This window comes from Aulonocara stuartgranti, assembly GCF_965226115.1.
Source record: "Aulonocara stuartgranti genome assembly, chromosome: 3".
Classification (NCBI taxonomy): domain Eukaryota; kingdom Metazoa; phylum Chordata; class Actinopteri; order Cichliformes; family Cichlidae; genus Aulonocara; species Aulonocara stuartgranti.
In genome coordinates, this window is record NC_138941.1 from 25,039,769 (window position 1) to 25,060,537 (window position 20,769).

A 20,769-nucleotide genomic window follows, 5' to 3' on the forward strand; every position below is an offset into this window, starting at 1 on the left:
TCATTTTTGAAAGTAATCGCATAAAATTTTGGCAAAGCCATGGAAATATGGTTATGATCAACTACCTAACATTCATATTAGGTCAAACAATACTTTGTTTGCAGAGTCTTGACATGTTTTCTATGTGGGATAAATGGTAAATGGTAAATGGCCTGTATTTGTATAGCACTTTACTCGTCCCTAAGGACCCCAAAGCGCTTTACATATCCAGTCATCCACCCATTCACACACACATTCACACACTGGATACTGCACACATTCTTACCAACAAAATGCTTATTTTATCCCATTCTGTTGGTTTTTGTCTTTTGCCCTTCTCCCCCGTCCCTCTTCTCAGCTGTTTCTCTTTCCCTCTTTCTTTCTCCCCTTCTTTCCCCCAGTCAAGTCTGTCCCATATTCAGTAAGTGAAAATAAAATAAACAATAAAAGGTGAATCAAATGGACCATTACGGCAAGGCTGGGGTGGTCAATTTGGTAAAGTAAATCCGTTGGGCATCTTTCTTTGCCTTTAGACAACAATTCTGATGGCAAAAGAGCCAAACGGGACAGGCAAAAAAAAAAAAAAAACCATACAAAAAGTGATTGCAAAATGTTTGATATTCTAAACATGGGAGCAGCTAGGTGCTTTCCATAGCTATGGTCTTTCACCAGAATTATCTTAGTGAGATCATAAGGTGGCTGTAGCTTAGGAGGCAGAGCAGATCATCTGCTAGTCAGAAGGTTGGTTCTTTAATCCAAGGCTGCCAGACAAGATACTGAATCACACAATGAGTGAGGAGTTTGAACTTTAGATTAAAAAAAACCCCCAAAAGCTTATGCAGTAGAAAACTGTTCAATTTAAAACTGGTTAATATGAGATGAGGGTGTACCTTTTGATTTCCTTCATGTTCACTTCAATTCAATTTTATCTATATAGGGTTATAGACAACAATAGTTGCCTCAAGGCATGCCATGTTGTAAAAACCCTACAATAATAGATACCCCCTCATAAGCAAACTCTTGTGACAGTGGGACAGAAAACTCAATTTTTAACAGAATGAAATATACGTTTACAACAGATATTTTTAGTAGGTTAAATGAAACATCATTCGAAAGTCATGGAAATTCATTGGTAAAAATGTGTATAAGAACTGTGTAATTTGTTTTTTATAAGTAAAACTATGTAGTGCCAAAATGCACATACATAACAAAGTTGGATCACTGAAGTTGTCTATACATAGAAAATTGACAAAATACAGCATTCATTGCTAATTAAGTGCTTTTTATGCTTTTAGTCACAATGAGATCCTTTTTGTGAAACTCAAATGTCTGTTATTCAAGTTTTCTTTAGTCCTGTCTAAAATGAGGTTTGTGAAGCAAGCAAGAAGAGCCATCTGCCCAGCTTTATTTACTGTGCCGACAACTCATGCCATCAACAGTGGCAGCAGTACTGAATAAGTGTGACTTATGGAGAGGGATCAATGTTGAATCGAGCAGTGTGTGGCTCGCTCTGCGGGCTGTGTTTTAACGATGTCCTAACAAGGAGTGCAATAAGATAATCACTGGGTAAACAGGCACTGTGAAAGAAAAACAGAATGGATATACAAAGCCATCAAAGCTAGGCCTTGCTAGGCCTTTTTATGCGTCAAACAAAGGGTTCTCTAATCTAACAGTGTGTGAAGCCACTTTCTAAAGGCAGAATCAGTTACGTCTTGGGGCCTTTCAACTTTAATTCCTTAAAATTGATGAATCAAGGAGTACTGAGGTGTGAATGTAAGCAGGCTATGAATTTCACTCAGACTTTGTTCCTTCATTTCTACTCACTACTTCTTGTAACATCTGACGTGTACAACCAAGCGCAACATCATGAAAGACTTCTGACAGTTCAAGTTTTATTATCTACAGGACAAAGACACTAATGGGCACCACCAAGAGAGTTCTTGGCATTAGAACAAGAAAGCAGAATAAAACTGCCAAGGGGACGGTTCGTCCAAATTCCTTGCCTCTGAGTTTGGTCATTTGGATTAACTATAAAAACATTTGCCCTTCAAAGTGATCAGACAGCAGATCACAGGTAATTCGAGGCATGCTGAGACCCTAAAAGTCTTTCACCAGAATGATTTTGTTATTTATCAGTAATAATGGTATGAGTGATATGGATGAGTGAATAGTAAATGAGGCGCTAAAGGCTCTTTTAGACTTTGGTTCATTTGACCGAGGAAAGAAAAAAGACATTGCTATCTAACAAAACACATAGTTACATAAAATGAGGCATAACGCAGTGACTAGACAGGTTTAGTGCCATCATCCTGCATGATCAGTTCTTATCATAGTAACTAAATATGATATATGCAAATAGCATGAACTGCTTTTTGTCAGCTTTCTATACGTATAAATACGATCCCTAAAGACCATGGAAACTTTGACCAGATGGCAACTGATGATGGACTCGTTGAGCAATAATGCCTTTTTTCTCTTTTAGAGTTATTCTTTTTATAATAAAGAGCTTTATGTCTGTGAAGGTTCTCAGTCATCCAGGTCATTGTAGTCAAAGGAGCTTGCAAAGAAAAGCGTCCTAATTACTCCAAGTTTGTGTTCCAGAGGGTGATGGGAGTCAAAGAGGAGGTACTGGTCCGTGTGTGTGGGCTTCCGGTTCTATGTTAAGGTTGCCGTTCTCTTCAATGTGCACAGCGCAGTCCAGGAAAGGCAAACAGTCGTCCTTTGTGTCTTCCCTGGTGAACTTGATGTTTTAATCCACAGCGTTAATGTGCACAGTGAAGGATTCCACTTCTTGTGTCTTGATTTTGACCCAGGTGTCGTCTACATATCTGTACCAGTGGCTGGGTACTCTTCCTTTGAAAGAGCCAAGAGCCTTCCTTTCCACTTCCTCCATGTAAAGGTTGGCTACAATAGGTGACACGGGGGAGCCCATGGCACAGCCATGTTTTTGTCTGTAGAAGCCTTCGTTGTATTTGAAGTATGTTGTGGTAAGGCAGAGGTCTAACAGTGTGCAAATCTGATCGGGTGTGAAGTTGGTCCTGTCTTCCAAGGAGCTGTCTTCTTGTAGTCGTTTTCTGACAATCTCCACTCAAAAGGAAGCACTCAAAACGTGCGGCAATCCTAAATGGGCGTTCTTAAAGTCAGCAAAGAGGCACAGAAAAGAAGATCAGACACCAGCGAGGGAGGATAAGAAGGACAGACGCAACAACATTGTCATCCCCTATGTAGCCGGTGTATCAGAAAAACTCAGGAGAGTTTTCTCCAAGCATGACATCCTGGTGCATTTCAGACCCAGCAACACACTCAGACAAAAACTGGTTCACCCGAAAGACAAAACGCCAAAACACAGACTTAACAATGTGGTGTATGCTGTACAGTGCAGCGAGGAATGCCCAGACCTCTACATTGGAGAGACCAAACAGCCACTTCACAAGCGCATGGCACAACACAGAAGAGCCACCTCCACAGGACAAGACTCAGCAGTCCATCTGCATCTTAAGGATAAAGGACACTCTTTTGAGGATGCCAATGTTCACATTTTGGACAGAGAGGACAGATGGTTTGAAAGAGGAGTGAAAGAAGCCATCTATGTCCACTGTGAGCGACCATCTTTGAACAGAGGCGGTGGTTTACGACACCAACTGTCTGCCATCTATAATCCAGTTTTGAGTTCCCTCCCCAGACGCCTTAACGCCCACTCACATCCTGGGCCATCTGACCTCAGGAATTCGCATGATAAGGTGGGGCCAGGTTTCACAATGAGCTCACCCGAAACCCTGGCTGATTGGGACCCACACCCATTTTCACACCTTGGCTCAGGCGATTAAAAGATCATCAATCAGGGGGTCCTTTTGTCCATCTGTGGGGGGTTACTCCCACTAGGTTTAAATCTGGGACTCTCCCCCATTTAACCTTAGAACTGAAGAAGCTTCTCGGATGAGAGGTGAAACGTCTTCAAGCAACTTAAAGAAGTCCAGACGCTTTTCTTTGCAAGCTCCTTTGACAATAAAGAGCTATAATTATATCTGTGTGGCCTGGCTTAACCTCACAGAGACAAAGAAGCAAAGCTGATAAAAAACAATGGGTAGAAAGGAGAAAGACCCTCCTACTCTCCTGGCAGAGGTCTGAAGGATCTTCTAGGAATCACTCAACCATCCATATCTGTTGCTCTCTAAGGCTCTCAGTGTAAGTTACCACACCACCTTACCCCAGTAAGAAGAAAACCTCTTTTATTGTACAGAAAATCCAGGGTTAACCATGAAGTGAAAATTCTGCTCCCTCATTCACCAAACTAATTAATTATCTCGTTTCCATCTTTTAGTAATATGAACTGAGAAAAGTCAAGCGTGCAGCTGCCAAGATGCCACTTGCCACCAGTTTGGCCATATTTCAGAGCTGCAATATCACTGGAGTGCCCAAAAGCACAAGGTGTGCAATACTCAGAGACATGGCCAAGACGACCACCACTGAACAAGACACACAAGCTGAAACGTCAAGACTGGGCCAAGAAATATCTCAAGACTGGTTTTTCTAAGGTTTTATGGACTGATGAAATGAGAGTGAGTCTTGATGGGCCAGATGGATGGGCCCGTGGCTGGATTGGTAAAGGGCAGAGAGCTCCAGTCCGACTCAGACGCCAGCAAGGTGGAGGTGGAGTACTGGTTTGGGCTGGTATCATCAAAGATGAGCTTGTGGGGCCTTTTCGGGTTGAGGATGGAGTCAAGCTCAACTCCCAGTCCTACTGCCAGTTTCTGGAAGACACCTTCTTCAAGCAGTGGTACAGGAAGAAGTCTGCATCCTTCAAGAAAAACATGATTTTCATGCAGGACAATGCTCCATCACACTCGTCCAAGTACTCCACAGCGTGGCTGGCAAGAAAGGGTATAAAAGAAGAAAAACTAATGACATGGCCACCTTGTTCACCTGATCTGAACCCCATTGAGAACCTGTGGTCCATCATCAAATGTGAGTTTTACAAGGAGGGAAAGCAGTACACCTCTCTGAACAGTGTCTGGGAGGCTGTGGTTGCTGCTGCACGCAAGGTTGATGGTGAACAGATCAAAACACTGACAGAATCCATGGATGGCAGGCTTTTGAGTGTCCTTGCAAAGAAAGGTGGCTATGTTGGTCGCTGATTTGTTTCTGTTTTGTTTTTGAATGTCAGAAATGTATATTTGTGAATGTGGAGATGTTATATTGGTTTCACTGGTAAAAATAAATAATTGAAATGGGTATATATTTGTTTTTTGTTACGTGGCCTAATAATTATGCACAGTAATAGTCACCTGCACACACAGATATCCCCCTAAAATAGCTAAAACTAAAAACAAACTAAAAACTACTTCCAAAAACATTCAGCTTTGATATTAATGAGTTGTTTGGGTTCATTGAGAACATGGTTGTTGTTCAATAATAAAATTATTCCTCAAAAATACAACTTGCCTAATAATTCTGCACTCCCTGTATACAGGCAGTGTGCTAGGGAGTCTTCTCATTTCTCAGCCTGCTGCCTTTTCATAATTAGCTGATATGAATGCCTTTTGAGAGCTACAGAGTGTAAAAAAAAAACTCATTCAAGTTTGAGTGAGTGTATGAGGAGCTGGGGAATTATCGGAAATGATTTGAGGGAGTGTGTGTGTGTGTACAGTCACTTATAAAAGTCGAGATGCACTCTTCAAGTGTCTGTGAAATGGCATGGCTTTGATGCACACAGTTGTAGCTATCTTACCCCCGCTTGGGAACATGGTGTAATCATTTTGGAGAGTCAAAGGCACTACAGAATCTGGGAACAAGTCATATTTTCAGGATTTGGAAAGATAGTATGGAGTGTATAAATTTGGAGGACTTTATGAAGAAGCATTTCAGGTCAAGAACAGTTCTTAATATACAAGTACTGACAACCTACCCAGTCCTCCACCTATACTTGTTTACTAATATATTTTTCCTTTTCTTGCCATTATACACTTTTTTGTCATCTTTGCTTGCTGTGTGTGATAGGTTAAACCAGGCCACAGACTTACTGAAAGCTCTTTAATATAAAAGGAATACATTACCCCTAAAAGAAAAAAACAATCACATTACTTCCCTAATGTGAAGTAAAATAAAATATATTCCAGTTTTTACCACTAATGACTACCTTCTAAAGCAGTTAATAGGAGAAGTTCACATTAAACTATGAAGTATAATACCAAGGTTCAAAAGAAAACTTTCTAAGATTAAAAAAACAAACAATGGGACTGGACAAAATCATAATGTTGTCTCTCACATGTACACAGAAGAAATACTTATCCTCAAGAGTTTCACTTCTAGGTAAAAAAGGTTAATAATAAATCTTAATAGTGACGCTTATAAATACAACTTACACTTTCCAATACATTACTGTTCAGAAGTATGCCAGATGACATACAAAGCAGAAAAGACACCATTCAAAGGCTGACCATGAACTGCAGTGTCCCAGGTTTTAGGATCATTTTTCAGGGTGCACTGTATATGCAATTTATAGCACAGCAAAGTACTGTGGATATAGAGAAAGGCTGCATACTAATGTATAATGGATAAAAATGTGTTTTGTGTGTGGTATAAAAATGTTGTTGTTGATAATTCTTCATAATGCAATCAGTAATTTTGTTTATAAAGGGCAGTATTTTCCAACTTTTTGGAGCCACAGCACATATTTCACATTAGAAAAACCACACCACCAAACAAAAATGTAACAAAAAACATATTGATAATTTTCTTACGCGCACCAGGTATAGCGGAATTGGCTTGGTTTATCCTCAGTATACCTTTTTACGTTCTTCTGACCACTACTCAAACATTGATATAGGCGTTCTTATATATGCAGCTAGCATGCTGAAAAGGCAAGTGTTTTTAGTTGTCTCTAGGTCTCTGTTCTCCATACCTCATGAACACCTAATATGCATTACATGCATTACACCAAGTCAGCAAAATATTCAGATTCTTCACATTTCCAGGGCATTGAAAAGTGGAATGCTGTCAAAGCTGTTTGCCTTTCTGAATAATGCACAATCACCCCTTTGATATCTGGGTTTAGGCTATAGGAACGTGGGCCTGTCACGCCAAACTCTCCAGATGTTTACACCTGAAAAGAACCCCTTGCTGTCACTTTTAAATACAGTAGCCAACTTTAATTTTCTAACTTGTAGGTTTAATCATTTGCAGGGGCAATATTTTTACTTCAACCACATAACAAAGTATTTTTCAGAGCCTAAACCTAACCAGGTGTAGTGTTACTTAGACTATCAACAAAACATGAATGAAAACCAAAGGAAGCAAAGTTTAAATACACAGCTACAAAAAGGATACAAAATAAGATGTACTGCACTAATCCACTAATGCCAGTGCTGCTTCATCTATTATTCATGTGCACGATATTTCAGCAGTCAAGGCGCATATGGAAAGGGTATATCTGGCACCTCTCTAAAGACATTCGTATCAGAATGTCAACAGGCTGGCAGTAACTGATGCTTTGGGAGGGATCACCTAAAATAATATAGGAATATAGTCGCCGATCTCCGACTCACCCCAGAGATCTCCAGAACACCGGAGGCTGCCCACTCTCCCCGGCTGGGCGGAAGTGCACGCAGACGGCGCCGAGATCGTAAACAAAGGCGAGGTAGGCGCGGAGGGCTACGGGCTAAGCTAAAGCTAACACCACACCGGCTGCCTTTACCCAGTATTTTTCTCGCCAATGTCCGTTCTCTGGCAAACAAAATGGATGAGATACGGCTCTCCATCACTAACAACAGACGGATTATGGACTCAAATGTCATGTTTTTCACCGAAACATGGCTGAACAACAGCTGCCCGGACAATGCTATCGAGTTAGCAGGACGCCACACACACCGAGCCGACAGGCTAGCAGATGACTCCGGCAAGACCAGAGGTGGAGGTTTGTGCATTTATATTAACAATGCTTGGTGCATGAACTCCACTACTACTGAGAGTCACTGCTCACCTAATGCGGAGTTTTTAATGGTCAAATGCAGACCTTATTATCTCCCCAGAGAATTCACTTCGATCATACTCACTGCCGTGTATATACCCCCCGACGCTAATGCTAGGTTGGCCATGAAAGAACTTTCTGCAGCCATTAACAAACACCAGAATAAACACCCCGAGGCTGCTTTTATTGTTGCTGGCGACTTCAACCACACCAACTTAAAGACAGTCCTCCCCAGATTCCACCAACATGTCTCCTGCCACACCAGAGGAGACAAGACTTTAGACCATGTGTATTCCAACCTGGCTGGAGCCTACAAAGCCACACCCCTCCCCCACATTGGACAATCGGACCATCTCTCCCTGTTCCTCACACCTCGGTATTCACCACTCATCCAACTTGTGAAACCTGCTGTGAGGACAATTAAAGTGTGGCCAGAGGGGACAGACGCAGTGCTCCAGGACAGATTTAAAAACACAGACTGGAATATGTTCACCCACACAGACCTGGACCAGTACGCCTCATCTGTACTGGATTACATCTCCAAAACCACAGACAGTGTCACCACCCAGAAACGGATCACCATGTACCCCAACCGGGATGTTCGTCTCCTCCTGAAGGCCCGCAACACTGCCTTTAGGTCAGGAGATGCACACGCCTACAGTACAGCCAGGGCTAATCTAAAGAAGGGCATCAAAAAAGCCAAACACCATTACAAAAAGAAGGTAGAAGAACACTTCTCCAACTCCAACCCCCGACGCATGTGGCAAGGACTCCAGACCATCACAGACTACAGGACCACCAAACCCTCTCCCGCATCCTCTGATGTCTCCTTCCTAAACGAGCTCAACAACTTTTATGCTCGTTTTGAGCGAGGGAACCCCACAACCACAACCAAAGCAGACATGACGCCAGACCACCAACCTATGACTCTCTCCCCCACCGATGTAGGAGCGGTGCTGAGCAGGATCAATGTCCACAAGGCTGCAGGCCCTGATGGCATCCCCGGGCGTGTTCTCAGAGCGTGTTCTGGGGAGCTTGCAGGAGTGATCACAGACATATTCAATCTGTCCTTGGCCCACGCTGTGGTACCGGCCTGCTTCAAATCCACCTCCATCGTCCCGATACCCAAAAACTCCAACCCATCTTGCCTCAATGATTACCGCCCAGTAGCACTCACCCCCATCATCACTAATCTTGCCTCAATGATTACCGCCCAGTAGCACTCACCCCCATCATCACTAAGTGCTTAGAGCGACTGGTCCTAGCACACTTCAAATCCTGTCTCCCCCCCACCCTGGACCCCCACCAATTCGCATACCGCCGGAACAGGAGCACAGAGGATGCAGTCTCCATCGCAATGCACTCTGTCCTCTCACACCTGGACAACAACAACACCTACGCCAGAATGCTGTTTATAGACTTCAGTTCAGCATTCAATACAATCCACCCCTCACAACTCATCAGGAAACTGACAGACCTGGGTATCAGTTCCCTCATCTGCAAATGGTTACTGGACTTCCTGACCAACCGCCCCCAACATGTCCGGCTGGATAACCGCTGCTCATCTACAATCACGATGAACACCGGTGTACCACAAGGCTGTGTGATGAGCCCTTTCCTCTACTCCCTCTTCACCCACGACTGCAGACCTGCTGATGGTTCCAACACCATCATTAAGTTTGCAGATGACACCACGGTGATTGGCCTCATCAGTGACAACGATGAGGCCGCCTACAGGGAGGAGGTGGATCGTCTGGCTGAGTGGTGCGACAGAAACAACCTGCTGCTTAACACCGAGAAGACCAAGGAGCTCATCGTGGACTACAGGAGGAATGCTGACCCACATCCACCCATCCACATTAAGGGGACGGCTGTGGAGCGTGTGAGCAGCTTCAAGTTCCTGGGAGTCCACATCTCCGAGGATCTCACCTGGACGACCAACTGCTCCAAGCTGGTCAAGAAGGCTCACCAGCGCTTCTTCTTCTTGAGGACTCTGAGGAAGAACCACCTGTCCTCAGACATCCTGGTGAACTTCTATTGCTGCACCATCGAGAGCATCCTGACCAACTGTATAACAGTCTGGTACGGGAACTGCTCTGCCTCGGACCGGAAGGCGTTGCAGAGGGTCGTGAAAACTGCCCAGCGCATCGCCGGAGCACCACTTCCTACCATAAAAGACATCTACAGGAAGCGGTGTCTGAAAAGGGCTGGGAAAATCATCAAAGACCCCAGTCACCCATCACATGGACTCTTCACCCTCCTGCCCTCTGGGAGGCGCCACAGGAGCCTCCGGACTAAGACCACCAGGTACCGGAACAGCTTCTTCCCCACAGCTGTCAGACTCCTGAACTCTGCCTCCTGACATCTGACCCACGTTAAACTCATGGACTGAACATACACACACCCACAATGGACAACTGTACCCTCAAACACAATAATAACATGGACTGAACCACCACTCACAACCACCAGCACTTTATATAGCCTCTGTAGAAACTATCTACACCCTCACTTATCTTAACTGCACTAATGTATAGCTCTGTGTAAATAATCATTCTGTACATTCGATAATCTTTAATCCTACAACTGTTTACAACTTGCATAGTTCCCATTTCTGTATAGCTGTATATCCCAGATTCTGTAAAGTTATTTATCTCATATTCTGTATAGTTTTTCATATTTATATCCTGTTCATATCCTGTACATAGCTTGTACTCACTACAGCCTGTACATACTTATAGTTATAGAATATTCACAACATACTTCATACCGTGTACATTATAACATACCATAATAGACCCATTTCTGTAATATACTCACATATCTATATTATTGCTAATATATATTGTAATATATCTATATCACTAAAGCACTTCTGGATGGATGCAAACTGCATTTCGTTGCCCTGTACCTGTGCATGTGCAATGACAATAAAGTTGAATTCTATTCTATTCTATTCTATTCTATTCTATTCTATTCTAAACAAGTCTCAACTACAAAAAAGAAAGGAATAACCTTTAGACCTTTATTATAACATTGCTAGTTAATATGGTTAAGTGGCATGCATTATTTTTCCATTGAAGGTATGATTGATTATAATAAACTAGTTTGCAAAGAGTAAACTTTGATTTGGCTTTGGCATTTGTCTGGCAGATGCACATTACCCTGCCATGCCAGCTAAATTAAGCATGAAAATCAAGCTTGGATATAGAATTATAGCTTTAAAAAGGCTACATAAGGACTTGCAGGACTGAAAAATTATCCTTTTTTCTAAAAGTCTGTAAATGTGACCGGCAACTTAAAGAACAAAATTGTATTTTGTCATAATAATAATAATAATAATAATAATAATAATAATAATAATAATAATTGTTGTTGTTGTTGTTGTTATTATTGTTATTATTGTTATTATTATTATTATTATTATTATAGGGTCTTTATGTTACAATATAAGGCATCCTTGAGGTGACTGTGTTTTTGATTTGGCACCATACGAATAAAACTTAAAATTGGAAAATTGAACAATAATGTTTAGTGTGTGGCTCTCACTCTTAGTGCTATAACATAGACGTGAAAGTGAGAATTTTGGGGGGGTCAAGGAATTCATTTCTGACTCCAGAACAAACTATACAAAAGGAGTGAGTCTTGGAAGTAAGAAATATCAGATTACATTATTTTGATTTTACATAATAAAGTGGTAATAATGAACATTCACACTTCTATTACTTAAGAAGTTCCCTTTTTACCCAAGCCAAAGTGAGGGAAGAATGTCAAGGACTCTGTTCCTATCCGAAAAGTCATTTGATTTAAATTTGTGATAAATGCTTTTCTTTTTTCTTTTTTTTCCTGAGCACTGTCTTATCTATGCGCCCTCATTATTTGATCCTTATTTATTAAGGTCAGTGAGATATTATCTTGCTGAGGTAGAAACTGTATTTGTGAACTAAGGGGAAGGAGAGAGAATCGTTTTTAAAAAATTCAAGGTACCGTACCAGAAATCGAAACTTTTTCAAAATCTACAAGTATGCAATTATACTAAGCAACATTTATATAAGAAATGCACCCAAAACATAATACTTTGCAGGGGTTGTTACATTTGCAAAAACGGTATAAACATCTCAATTCAACGTCTGCATAACAATGATCGCATGGCATTTTGAACATCCACTGACTGACTCTACATTGGAGTGAGTGTTTCTTTACTGTTAATCATTTTTACTTTTGTCTCCCGTTGATTTAACATCTCCTTGATTACTTCGTTTTTTTCCATTTTGTCAGTCATGCATATAAAACTAGGGCTACAATTAAAAGCATACTTATTGATTGACTGTCACAGGCTTCTAACGGATGATCACTGCTACCAGTGAATTTCAGAATAAATCATTCCATTAACTTTCATTATATTGATTATAACTGATTTTGGTGACACTAAAAGGCTTTAATAAGAAGCCAATCATGAAAAAAATCACACTCCATTAAACAATGTCTTATAGCAGCAGCAAGGAGTAAGCATTACTGTCTTTGTCTGTAATCTTACTTGAGTATCTTGAGGGGAATCGAGGTATCTTTGATGGCAACGATGACACCACCGTGGTCCAGATACAGGATATGATGCTCCTCCTCAAACACCTTTCAAAAGCAACATGTTTAGAAATAACAAAAGGCATGACAGTCAAAGGCTAATAAACAATTTGAAATGATAGATATAATATACTTTTTTATCCTCTCAGATTCTCCTCAGTGGAAAGCTGAAATGGTGAGGTCAGAATGGGAAGAGTGAAGCAGTATAAAAGAAGAATTAAGAGAGAGGATGTGTACCTGTCTCCACGTCTTTCCGCAGTCTGAAGAGATATACATTTCTTCCTTATACTCTACTAGCTTGGAGCCCAGGTTACCTGAAGGCACAATGAGGAATGGAGAATTTTATCAGGCATGAAGTGAGCCTTCATGTGGGGCAGGCAACAATAATGGATTCAAACTGTGTTAGGGATGCTAGAAAGGGAATAACTGAAGAGACAAAGTCACAAAGGTTGAGCGCTCCTCGAGAACTTTTTATTGCTGTGTGTGGGGTTTTTTTTGTTTGTTTTTTTTACATTTGGCCAAAAGGAGAGAATATGTTTGAATTCTGAATCTGCCAAAATTAGCTAAGATATAAAAAAGGATTTATCTCTTTCTCTGATCAAAGCTGGAGGCGTATATTTGAATATCGGAATAGATTTTCTAATTTAGTAAAGTTACGCTTTAAACCCGAATATCTTAAGGGTTTAGAGTTTGTACTTCTTTTTTAAATTAAAATGTAGCTACAATGTGTGTGCTTCAGTAACACGTCACTAATTTTAATAACTTTTTTGGTAATGTTGTTGCTATAAAGTTTCCAGACAACCAGTGAAGACCCCAACAGGTTATACAGACGTATGATGTATGTTTTGTGAAAAATTAATTTAGCCAATGAAGATGTCACCCACTGGTTTCTGGACTAATTCGGAAGGTTAAAGGTTATTTTTTGGTTATTTTTTTCAGATATCAGTGGAAGAGTGCTGGAGAAGTGGGCAGCCCTGGTACCTCCTAAATAAGAGTCCACGTATTTAGGAGCCAGGTTAAGGCAGGTACTTAAGGGGCCAGGATGTCTCCTTCTCCAGGCCTCTGTCATCTTCCCCCAACCTATGAGGGTCATACACGATTCCAGTAAGGACTCGAGGTGGTATACCGTAGGCTATGGTTATAGGGCCATACACAGTCCAAAATCAACCAGAATCGGGTTTGCCTCGGGAATTTGGTTGAAGCATGGTGGGTGAGTATTAAGTGTGTGAATGGGAATGTGCAAATGTAGTACCACTTAAATTAAATATAAGTGCAAAACAATGACTACAACTATGCCTTACAGTATGCATCCACTGATTCTAAGTACAGATTGGACAGAATAATAAGTTAGTGGGGCAATATCTGACGGTGTGCTCTGAATGCTGATGTGAGGTCATGTGATACTGTAGAGAGGGACACTTGTGTTGGTGAAGAGAACACCAGTTGCTGGTGGTGAAGAGCTGCTGGGAAATGGCTTTTCAGGCAGCCCATTACAAACCCATACCTGGCCTGTAAACTATGAAAAGAATAGGCCTGATTTTACTGGCATTTGTGCTAGTGCAACACTAGCATTTGTGCTATTGTTGCCTATCCTGTCCTGAATGCCAGCTGGTTAATCCAGTGTCTATGCCAAAATCACCTCGACACCTCCTAACCCTCATGGAAGTCCCAGTCAAGTGTATTATTATGAACTTACACAAGGTAAGAGCTTTATTACAGGGGACCAAGTCAATTCAAATGAACTTATTCTGCTCTACATAAATAGACAAGAGCCTATTTAGGTCACACATATTCCCAAGTGGGGATTGTTTATTATGAAGTTGTGTGAACTGACAGAGGCAGAGCAACTTAGATTTACCATTTCAACTTCCTAAAAGCATGGAAGAAGGCGAAGCTTGTGTCTCTGGTGAGCTAGGTGAACGTGCTTCCCTGTGATAACCATCTCTCACCGGCTGAGAGTGCATATATAGCTAAGTTGCAACTGAGCTATATCTGATGCGTTTTTTCTCTGGGGCCAGGTTGCACTAACCTCATAAAGTATATTTTGGTAACTTTCCCAAGGCTGTCAGTTCAGTTACAACCCTATAGGCTGCAAAAACACCAAAGCAAAATGGTTCTCAAAGAATTGAAGGCAATGCTGGAGATGGGGCATATAAGAGTCACTCAGTTTCTGATATAGTCCCATTGTTCTTGTTGTGGTTGTCTAAGGGTGGGCCTAGCTTGGAGAGCATGGCACACCTTGATGCAGCTCAGTGTCCTGTGGTAACTGTGGGCAGGGATAGCTCAGTAGGTAGAGTGGTGGCCCCATGATCGGAAGGTCGGGGGTTCGATTCCCCTGAACAGCTACCCTGAGGTACCCCTGAGCAAGGTACCATCCTTACACACTGCTCCCTGGGCGGCCAATGGCTGCCCACTGCTTCACTGAATGAATGGGTTAAATGCAGAGAGGAATTTCCCCACGGGGATCAATAAAGTACACTTTCTTTCTTTTCTATATAAATAAAATTCAATTCAAAAACTATACTGTGTGTCTTTGTTTCTGTGAGAGTTTTTTTTTTTTAAGCAGAAATGGGCTTTAGTAGAAAATCAAAAGTGTGACTTAAATGGCTTGTTTTCTCTTTTTCACAAACAGACACAGGCAGCTTACTCAGTGACTTAATTTCATTTTCAAGCCTTTTTTGCTTTCTGTCAGCAATGCCCCCACAAAGACAAATATAGTAAAGTATCCAATAAATAAAATTGCTGGCAGTTTAGTAAACTCCACCTTGTGTAAAAGTCCCCAGGCATGAAGCAGTGTGGCAGCAGTTTTATACTCCACCACTGCACAGACAGAAAGGAACAGCCAAAGCTTTTCCCTTGGTAAATTAACTGTATTTTTTCTCTGGAGGAAAGGGGTTTTCTTGCCTAACCATGCAAACTCTTTACATAAATACTGTGCAAAAATCTTGAGCCACACCTTATTTCTTTATATTTTGATAGGAAAATGGGAAATTGCTGGGAAATACAATATAAAAGAAAAAAACCTCAAATTTGTTCAGTTGTAACAAACTTTATTCACCTTTATTCTTCAGCACAGCCTGAATTCTCTTAGGCAAGCTTTCTTTTTGTCATTCCTTTAAGTTGTCTTCAGGAATAGTTCTCCTTGATTCTTGAAGGACATTCCAAAGATCCTTTTGAGATAGTGGCTGCTTTTTCTCTGTTCTCTGCTAAGATGACCCCACACTGATTCAGTTACATTGAGATCTTAGCACTGGGGAGGCCAATACATGACTGGTAACGTTTCATCGTGGTTTTTTTATAATTAGGTATGTTTTTACTGCATTGGCAGTTTGTTTGGAATACTTGTTACACTGAACAATAAAGCCATCTGTGATGGTTTGGTACTGAATTTCAGTCAGTGGTGTTGGAGATCTTGTCAAACCTGATGAACTTATGAATACAGAAAACACTGTCTGATTTTGATCTGGCTTGCAATATCAAAAGTGCCTGGAAAGCAATTGGCTAATGGCCAATCATTTTTCAGCCCGATAATTATCCCAAACCCACTTCCAATGCTGTAAAAATATACCTGGATAGAAAAACGCACAGTTGAACACTATCACACATGGAACCCAGAACTTAACATTACTGAAGCAGTGTGGGAAAGGAAAAAAAGGCAGCGAACATCCTTGGAGAGTTTAGGCTGTGCGGAAGAATAAAGGTAGTCATCTCGAATCTTGACTTTCAAGCTAGACAAAATTGTACAAACTCTGGGTTTTGCCTTTTAAATTATATTTACATGATATTGTATTTGTACAGGTTTCAATAGATCGCTACATTGGCAAATGAAGACTCAAGACTATTTCATTGGATGGATGGCATGGATAGACTTTTCCATCTCACTTTATATTAGGGGCTTGCTGCTGTACTGCTTCCATGTCACTCTACCCATCCTCCTCATTCACACCAGCCCTTTGCATGTCCTCCATCACAGCATCAGCAAATCTTCTCTTTGATCTTCTTCTCTTCCTCCTGCCTGGCAGAGCCATATTTAATATTCTTTGTCCAGTATATCCACTATCCCTCCTCTGCACATGTCCAAACCATCTCAGCCTTGGCTCTTTGTCAACCTGAGCTGTCCCTCTGATACACCGATCTACTCTGATATACTGTAAGTTTCGGGCTATAAGGCGCTACTTTTTGCACAAGCTTTGAACCCTGCGGCTTTTAGTCAGGTGCGGCTTTTCTATGGATCGTCCATGACTTTTGTGATATCGTAAGACGATTGTTTTGGTTGTTCCGCTGTTGTACGGCACTACGTTGCCTGGCGGAAGGGCATGTGATCAGACACACAAGAGTACAAGGGTAGAAGAGTGGTAACACTGGTCACATGTCCGTCCGCCAGGCAACGTAGTGCCGTATGAAGTAGCGCGAAAAACAAACTTGATTAGCAAGGCTCTCAGCGAGGGAAATAGAGCTGCTGCACGTACCCTTGGTATAAACGAATCAATGGTGAGACGCTGGAGACGCCAGCGTAAAAAACTAGCTCAGTCCAAAAAGACGAAAAAAGCTTTCAGAGGAAATAAGAGCAGATGGTTTAAACTTGAAGACTGGATGAACACACAGAGAGCAAACGGGCGAGGTGTTTCAACTGTGCAGATCTGATTAAAAGCCAAAACAGTCGCCAACGAAATGAAGATAGAAAATTTCAGAGGTGGGCCATCCTGGTGTCACAGATTTATGAAACGAAAAGGACTGTCCATCAGGGCACGGACGACGGTGTGTCAGCAACTCCCTTCCGACTACGCAGAGAAAATAACAAACTTCCGCAAATTCACACTAAGAAATAAAAACAAATGTATTCCATCGGACCGGATGAGATCATAAACATGGATGAAGTGCCGTTGACGTTTGACCTGTTAATAAGCAAGGTGAATCAACCATCACGGTGAGAACCACTGGCCATGAGAGAACAAATTTCATTTGTGTGCTGGTCTGCACAGCATCAGGGTTTAAACTTCTGCCAATGGTGATTTTTAAGCGAATGACTGTGCCAATAGAAAAGATCTCTGCTAAAGTCAACAAGAAAGGGTGGATGGTGGAAAGCGTAATGAAGGAGTGGCTGCAAGAGTGCTATGGGAAGCGACCTGGAGGATTCTTTCCCCCAAAAAAAGCGTTGCTTGTTTTGGACAGCATGAGGGCCCATATCACAGATTCTGTGAAAGCAGCCATTAAGAGCACAAACTCGATTCCAGCTGTGATTCCTGGAGGCACAATGAAGCACCTGCAGCCACTCGACATAAGTGTGAATTGTGCGTTCAAAGTAGCACTACGCGTTCAGTGGGAGGCGTGGATGATGAGCGGCGATAAATCATTCACCAAAACTGGTTGCATGCGAAGAGCAAGTTTTGCCCAAGGCTGTCAGTGGATTCTGACAGCATGGAGAAGTGTGAAAACATCCACGATCACCAACAGATTTTGAAGGGCTGGACTGCTGCGTGATGGAGAGGGGGACACCGCCATGGCCCTTCAGAGGGTGTTCAACTCCGACACTGACAACGAGGATTTCTTTGGTTTTGAAAGCGACAACGAAGGAGAGAAGCGGAGAGTGGATGACGAAGCCATCCTAAGCCTGTTTGTTTCCGACACTGGAGAAGAGGACTTTGGTGGTTTTAGTGCGCAGGAAGAAGAGAAAGATGGTGGTGAATGACTGACTTTTCTTCTTGTTAAAGCTGTGTCACTGCACCTGAGCCTAAAAGGTAGGCCGAATCTATTTTTCTGGTGTGCTGTAGGTCATTGTTATACACTACATTTGTTACTCGTTTATAAAGCACAGTACATGTTTCGTACTTGTAATTACCTGTACTTGTATATATTAATCAAAGGGATGTGTTCCCAAACAGCCATCTCTTTCCTGATAATCCCCTTTGTGCATATTCTCTTACATATGGTAAGTAAACATTAAAACACCTGCGCCTTTCAGTCAGGTGCGGCTAATGTATGTACAAAACAGAATTTTCCCCTGATTTTAGCTTGTGCAGCTAATATTCAGGTGCGCTTTGTAGTCCGGAAAATACGGTACTCATTTCTAATCTTGTTTATCCTGGTTACTCTCAATGAAAACCTGCTCCCTACTCTCACTATAGATCAAAATGTTGTCTGCAAACATCGTAGTCCACAGAGACTCCTGCCAGACCCCAACCTGACTCAGACCTCAATCACCACAGAAAACAAGAAGGGGCACACAGCTGATCCTGGATTTAATACCACAGCCACCTTGAACCCCTCTGTAATTCCTATGACACATTTTGCCATTGTTTTGCTGTCCTCATACATCTCCTGCACCACCCTCACATACTTCTCTGCAAATCCCAACTTCCTCTCAGCACCCTATCATACACTTTCTCTAAATCTACAAAGACACAGCCAACCCCTCTAGAAAATTCAAGAAACAAGTTACATAAAGTGAAAACAAGTGGAGGAAGCTCATAAAAAATTACATAAATAAAAATAGGTTTACTTACCAGCACCCATAATAAGACCGGGAGCAGAGTCTTTGGTGTGGACAGTCCCAGACACATAGGGGTTGTCTGCCCAGCGCAAGTGGAGGTGGAGGTGACAGTCCGGCTGCAGAGGAGACACATGTAGAAAGAACTTAGGAAGCACTCAGATCCACCCACCAAAACAATGTTCAATGTGGCCCAAAGTACTTAGAGTAAAATAGTGGGTCTACTGAATACCGGAGCACTCGCTCAGCAATATTTAATGAGTCTTACGACAGATACCTGATTATCCCACTGCAAACTAATCGCAGTTCAAAAGGGTTTTAGTTCTGTTAATCAAACTGTATTTGTGACAGATATTTAATGAATGATAATTCATTTCAAATATGAGAATCAGAGTGGAGAGTCACCAGTGCAAACGTTAGGCATTTTATGAATTACATTTCCACTTGTTGCTTCAAACCCTAATGCCGAGGATGTTGACTGCAGTTTCAATAGAAATGTATTGTTTTGCACAAAAGATTGTCATGAACTGTTTCTGATAATATATCAAAAACCAGTGTTTGCAAATAGCTGGAAAGCAAGTTTGATCTATAAGAACCTGAAGACTTGTTGGTTGCATCAGATCATTACTCACCAAGATCCATCTCTGTTTTATGAATTACAAACAGTATATTACATCACTTTGGCTCATTCCAAAATAGGGTTTTCAGTATGCTTTCTCATAGATTCCAAAGCAGTGAAGACAAATTGTTGGTTAGGTAGCACAGGACATATTCTTCAGCAGTGTAAGTTAAGTACCATCAGAGGTGTAGTGCTGTTTGTCTAAACACTGTTTTAAAAAATGTTAGTGTGTCTGACTTTACCTGTACCAACTGTACCTACAACTAGCTGTTTTACAACTACTCTTTCAAGAATTTCTGAAATAAAAAGAAGGCTGGCGATTGGCCTATAATTAACTAAAACAGCAAGTGCTGGCTTTTTAAGTAATGGTTTAATTTTTGCCACCTTAAAAGCCTGTGGCATGTAGCATGTTACACTGATCACATTTAAGATCGACGCAATCATTAATGGTAGGAGTTTTATAGGAATGGGGTTTAAGAATGGGAACAAATTAACCTTTTATACCCTATGTAATTTTGCCAGTGTCTGGCTATATGTGCTTTGTGCAGAATTGCTCAGTAAATATATAAAAATCTTTTAGCATCTGCACATTTCTTTGTGGTGCTTCGTGGAGCACGCAAACTACAACACACCGCATTCCGAAACGATAAACCTCTCCTGTGTATAGAGGTCATTTCTCTTAACCAGTCTCTGTCAGGTAATGGCTACAGCTGACAGCACGTGCCTGTTACACTGACATATAGATAGTAGATAGTACATCTGCTATCTGGCTTTGTCTATCTCTGTGAGTTGTGATGTCAGTGAGGCAATACATGTGATGTCAGCTTTTGAAATAAAGCCGCCTCTCTGACTGATAGATGTAATAACTGGAATCCAGGCAAGGTAATTCTGTTGAGGTATGGAAGAGGCTAAAGGGAAGAGAGGTCAATATCAGAGCGACCAACCACGGCTCAGAGATGGTAAATGAGTCTCAAACTGATATCTGTGTCCTACCTCCAGATGTGTCAGCTGACTGAAGCGATGGTTCAAATAAAAGGACAGACTCACACCCCCTCTATCTCCCTGCGAGGTATGATGTATGGATATCAGACTGCGGGTGACTCATTGCTCTTTGCTGACTAGCCTACCCCTACAGCA

General features: G+C 41.7%; 1 protein-coding gene across 10 annotated transcripts in view; it reads right to left on the reverse strand.

Moving 5' to 3' along the window:
• sorcs2 (sortilin-related VPS10 domain containing receptor 2) overlaps positions 1-20,769 on the reverse strand; it is a 407,562-nt gene that overhangs the window by 18,241 nt on the left and 368,552 nt on the right. For all 10 annotated transcript variants that reach the window (XM_082510974.1, XM_082510972.1, XM_082510973.1 and 7 more), the window contains 3 exons: positions 19,030-19,132; positions 12,764-12,840; positions 12,483-12,574 (listed from right to left, as the gene is read on the reverse strand). In XM_082510974.1, coding sequence (XP_082367100.1) covers positions 12,483-12,574; positions 12,764-12,840; positions 19,030-19,132 — 272 coding nt within the window. The remainder of the gene's footprint in view (positions 1-12,482; positions 12,575-12,763; positions 12,841-19,029; positions 19,133-20,769) is intronic.